Raw genomic sequence first — 5,349 nt, 5'->3', positions numbered from 1 at the left:
CCCCCCCCCCCTCCGCCCCGCCGACCACGCGATGCACGTCGTTCCCTCAACGTCTGCGTCCCCCGGCTGTTTCGCAGGCGATTACGCGTCCCCGTCCTTCCAAGTTAATTTCTCGAGGAAACGAAGTTACGGGCGATTGCCGATCGGCCCCTAGGAGCCAGAGTAACGAGGGCGGCCTCAATTCTAACAGCATAATTTGTGATTCGCCACCGTTACAATGGCAATTAATCCGATAAGCATCGCGAGAGTATTCAGAATTGGTCCAGCGCGTAGAAATATGAACGAAAGATAAATTCAGATACAAACACAGCCGGTCGAGCAAAGTTACGAGATCCCGTGAGAGGTTAAAAGTGTTAAAAAAATGGAAAAAAAATTTTTTTTTCCAAAAAAAAATCAAAAAGAAAAAATCATCCGCAGCTTCCAAAACGTATATATATATACGTTCCATAAAACTAAAATGAAATGAACAACCATTCCCGATACGGAAAACATCCTACATCTCTACAGTCGGATTTAACTTTTACATTTTGAAATTAAACTTTTCCATTTCCTCATTATACGGCACGTCATCGAACTTCGCCAATTCCTCCCGACGCGGCGCCACTGCCGTTTTCCGATTCTGGCATCTCCGCGCGAACGTCAGCTAGGCATGGAGGGGGTAACCGCGAGATGAGACGTCACTCGAGAAACTTTCGAGAGATTATTGAAAAGCTAGTAACGTTTCGATATGACAAAGGACAAAGGTCACGGAAGCTATTACGTAGAAGAAGAAGAGGATTATCCAAAAAAAATATTATCCCTGATGCTCCTATCGGTCCATGAGGGCTGCAGAGGACGGCGTTCGAGAGTACAAGAAGATCCAAGTCGACCCCTGATAAGACTTCAAATTGGAGTGTTTTGTCCAGAATCCATGTAACCTTAGAGTGATATCTTAATGGGTCCTCCTGTACCCGTTAAACGATCCTTTTTTTCCCCCCACGCCATCCTCGCCGAGCAACAAGATGCTGGACGTATCTCCATGGCAGCCGCAGTTACACGAAGGTACTCAGGACGATTAAACTTCGGTAAAGGATACAGTCGTATAAGGAATTTACGGCTTGATGGAAGGGAAAGTTTCTTGTGGGGAGGGAAGAGGGGTGTACGTGCCGTTGGCAAAGGAGTAATACCCCAGGACGATAATAGTAGCAAGGACGGTAGGTATGGGTCGTCCTGAGGAGACCTGCACGAGGATCCGCCGAAGGTTATGACCAAAGGTCCATTTATGAAATGGATGAGAAGCTATTTAAAAAATAGATCACCAATTATGTCGATGTACCGCAAAGTAATCGTACCGAGCCATCCCTTATTTACAGAGAAAAAAAAAGAAAGAAAAGTTGAGCATTAAAAAGGAATTGACAAAAAATAAGCAGCATGTCGATCGTCAAGGTGCGGTGAGAATTTCGCCACCCTATATTATAATGCAGCGCGTGAAATATTCCGAGGGCGGAAATAATTTTCCGACCTCTCTGCGCGGAATGTTAATTCAGTCCGTTGAAGCAGTGACCGCCGTGAACTTAGCCAACATGCCGTCGGGGTATTGTGTGGACGAGGGTGGGCCTGGTTACAGAGCCGGCACTACTTTGTCCAAGTTTCGAATACTTACTTGGCGCCCAAGTTTGCCACCTTTTTTTCTCGGCGTCCCATAGCACAACTACCGGAGGTACAGTAATAACTAACGGGGGTGGTGTAAAGTACACTGCCGGTGTACTGAATCATCGGACGAACAACGTAGAACCAGTTGGCTGGTACAGCTGGGGTTAAGTAAAGTCACTGCCAGAAGAAAGTGGGTGTACGTTAAACCCTCCGTGAGGTCGTATATAATTAAGGTGAAAAGAAAAGAATAAAGAGAGACACTTTTACCAAGTAAATTCGTTAAATCGTCGCTTCAGCCAACTTCCTGCCTGACAGCTACCAGTTGTCGGCTAACGATTACCCTGTCAATCGAATGGGTAATCGATGGCTGGTTTACTATCGCGGTCGCGATTGTGCACGTACATACAGAATTGTACAGTACGTGGCAGAGCACGTCTGTATTTTGATTATTTACAGGGAAACTGGTCCACTCGGTTTTCGGTGGATACCCGGGCAAATAACGTTGTACCGTATATACCCGAATAAATTATCGTTAAAAATTTATTGGGAATCCTTTGATGAACACTGATGAATTTATCTCGACAGAGCAGAATCTATGCTGATTCTTGAAGTAGAGGAATAATTGCAAGTTCTGATGTGTATATTTTAATACGATGATACTTATACATATATTCACGTATATCTAATAATTCTGTAATCGAGATACCGTGATTAGCATCTGCGTCGAGCAGAGCTTATGCGAATTCTTTTACATGGGTCGAACGCGGCTTTTGGATATGAATTCGTAATTACGCTAACTAGGGTAATATTTGCGTAATCTGACGCAATCCACCGACCCACGATCTCCTTAGGATGATCGGTTGATTACCTTTTGATATAAATTTAATAGATTTCGATTTGTTCCGCGTTAAAATAAAGGGAATCACAAAGCGCTCGCTTACCTCGCGACATGCCCGTGGTAGATGGAATCCAAAACGTGAACATCTGCTCCCAAGAAGAGAAATAATTGCTGGAGTAGTTTCGAACACGCACTTTTTCCTTTTTTAATCCAGCTTCACCGAGTCACAGAGTGCACAAGAGAGAGATGTTGGACAGGAAAGTCAAAATTAGCTCTTACGCCGAGTAAGAGTCCTTAGCAGCAACGGTTATTGGATTGTAGTAACTGGGAGTGCAGGTAAAGAGGATAGGTTAGGTATGGTGTGTACACAGTATCGGGTAAGTGAGCACCCATAGTCCTCGTAGCACTCCCGTACAAAGATACCAACACAGTGGACGATTTTAACGCGAGCCTCTTAAAAGGTTTACGAGCGACTAGTTTTCAACAATTTATCATCGAGACGCCACTTCGAGTGGGAACGCGGAGACAGCATGGCTGCCGTAGCTTATACTGGGCGCGTACAGAGGACGTTGCGGACGGCTAGCGCGCGACGGTGCTGCCACCGCTAATAACTACAAAGCACTTTTGACTTCGTTCCAGGCCGTTATTATCCGTCTCACAAATGGACGGACTTATCAACCCATTTAAGCAGGACTGATTGCTATTTTATGTAGCTTGTGAAATCGTAATGCTCCGCGAGTCTCTCCGACGCGTAATCGTTCTGAATTTCGATATGAAGAACAGTGAGTGAGTGAGAAAAAAAATAAGATTCTCTGGTGTATACAGTGACGTGCTACGTTGAGACGTGAAATGAGCTTCGCGACGTATATTTCGCTCGGTGAGTTTTTACACAGGAGAGTATAAGCGATTAATCACGGAGTGACGTGGCCACTTTGACGATATGCTCGATCCACGGCGTCTTCCAGCTATTCTTTCCCGGAGAAGCACCTAGAGTGGAAAAAGGTACGCCACCCTTGACCTCCCCGCGTTATTGTGCGACGTCGAAGATCGTAAACAATGGACGTCGTTGAATTTTGTAATTACTCCTCGGCGCCCTTCCCACCCTCAGCTCCTCTTGTCACTGAGAAAAACGACGACGGTCTCGGTTCTCGTTGCCTCGACGCTCCTCAAAAATCCTCCCGACAAATGAACGCGGCTCCCGTCATCCCTCATTCTTCTTTCCTCCCCACCCAACCTACCGGCCACTTATCATCGCCCCGAGAACCCTACAAAAATTGATTATCAACGACGCTTAAAAATCCATGTATCACGTATCACTTTCGAGTATCAAAGTAATACCGTGCCGACCCTCGACCCGTCGCAAAGTCCATTTACGTAAGAGCAAAACTTTCCATCCACACTTTTGGCCAACAGTTCGCAACCCTTACGGCTTACAGAGTCTGGTCAAGTCCGTGAACGCTAGTTTCCCGTCGCTCAACTTACGAGGGAGCTTTGTAACAAAGAAAATTTATACGGTAACGACGTTAAATCCTGCACACGTAGACCCTCGTCGTTTAGCCAAACTCGCGAATTAACCCGAGCGCCTTTTGCCGAAATTCGTTAACGACAGATATATATACTACGTACATATAGTCCAGAAGAAGGTTAATCCCCGGAGCCATTAATAAAGCCGAGTATGTTCAACCTGACTGTACGTGTACCTATACGTACCATTAGTCGTGAAAATAATTTATCTAGATCCCAGCCCCGTGTAGATCCCGTCGCGTCGATCATGACGCATGGAAATGACTATACTGTTACTGGATGCTCAGCCTTTTTTGCAACAACGTGGGAAAGCAATTAGCAAACGCGTCGTTATACATGCAGCCCCTGAATAAGGCGTCCAGGATGCACGTAAAGTCGCGTTCTAATAGTCCAATAGATCGTTTCTGGCAGCGATCCAAATTCCCCATTGGCTTGCGATTGCCAGAACCTTCGGGTTACGTCTTTACCTGGTTAAGTACTTCGCCTCGTTCCCCTCTACGACAGTGGGTAGGTAATAAGGGGTTGGCTAGTAGCTGCTACCACAGACTCGACAGACAGACCACTCGAACGCTAATTGCCGGCATTCACGAAGCGATCATGTTTTTGATCGAGCGTCCAACTCTTTATTTTCTATTTCACCTTGCCCGCGGAATCGTTTAACCGTACGGTTAATTACGTCGGTTTCAATTAAGCGCGACTCAGACTCCGCGAGAGCACTTAAGAGGAGGGGAGGGGAGGCGAGACCCGTTGATAAGAGATGTTAAGGGGAAGTAAGATTGGAAAAGAAGAAAAAGAAAAATTTCGAATTTCAGCAAACTCAAGAATAATAGAGAAAAACCCGAGAAGCGTGACAAGATACGAGAATCTTCGCTGTCTCGATGGTAGAAAATAAAAGGAGGAAGAAAAAAAAATAGTATCGTTCATCGATTACGATTTTCGAGAAAAAAAAATCCCAATAAATGAGAAAATTAAAAATTAAATACACTTTCGCCCGATCAACAAAATTTTCTTCACCTATAACATTTCTAATCAGCAGGAAGATTTCGCGTAAGACGCGTTTCACAAAATGGCCAAGTGGAAAGGAGAGAGGAAGAAAAGATGCGGTACGGGAGTGGATTGAAAAAGAAAAACAACAAATAAAACCGGTTGGAGTAGCTACGGCAGCAGTCGCCTACTTCAGATACGAGAGACGTCCGTGCATTCCGTGAGTACGCGCAGCCACGTTCAGTTCAATTGAATGGCGGGCTTTTTGAAAAAGCGATCGCTAGCCGGATCTTGCGACCGCCGGAGTGATGCATAGCGAACGGGATATTATTAAGAGTTTGTTCTATAGCGATGAAGTGAAAGGAGGGGGG

General features: G+C 45.4%; 1 protein-coding gene across 8 annotated transcripts in view; it reads right to left on the bottom strand.

The window, feature by feature from the left end:
* The window catches only part of LOC107269785 (nephrin), a 131,712-nt gene that overhangs the window by 115,578 nt on the left and 10,785 nt on the right, over positions 1–5,349 (bottom strand). Inside the window, exon 1 of one of the 8 annotated variants that reach the window (XM_025087258.1) lies at positions 2,574–3,020. The exons of the other annotated variants lie outside the window; for them this stretch is intronic. Coding sequence (XP_024943026.1) covers positions 2,574–2,616 — 43 coding nt within the window. The 5' untranslated portion in view covers positions 2,617–3,020. Of the gene's footprint in view, positions 1–2,573; positions 3,021–5,349 lie in introns of those variants that run through there. 8 annotated transcript variants of the gene reach the window in all.

This window comes from Cephus cinctus, unplaced genomic scaffold (genome assembly GCF_000341935.2).
Source record: "Cephus cinctus unplaced genomic scaffold, Ccin1 Ccin1_scaffold0690, whole genome shotgun sequence".
NCBI lineage: Eukaryota > Metazoa > Arthropoda > Insecta > Hymenoptera > Cephidae > Cephus > Cephus cinctus.
The sequence above is the reverse complement of the archived record's forward strand: the minus strand, read 5'-3'. Positions and strand labels throughout refer to the sequence as shown.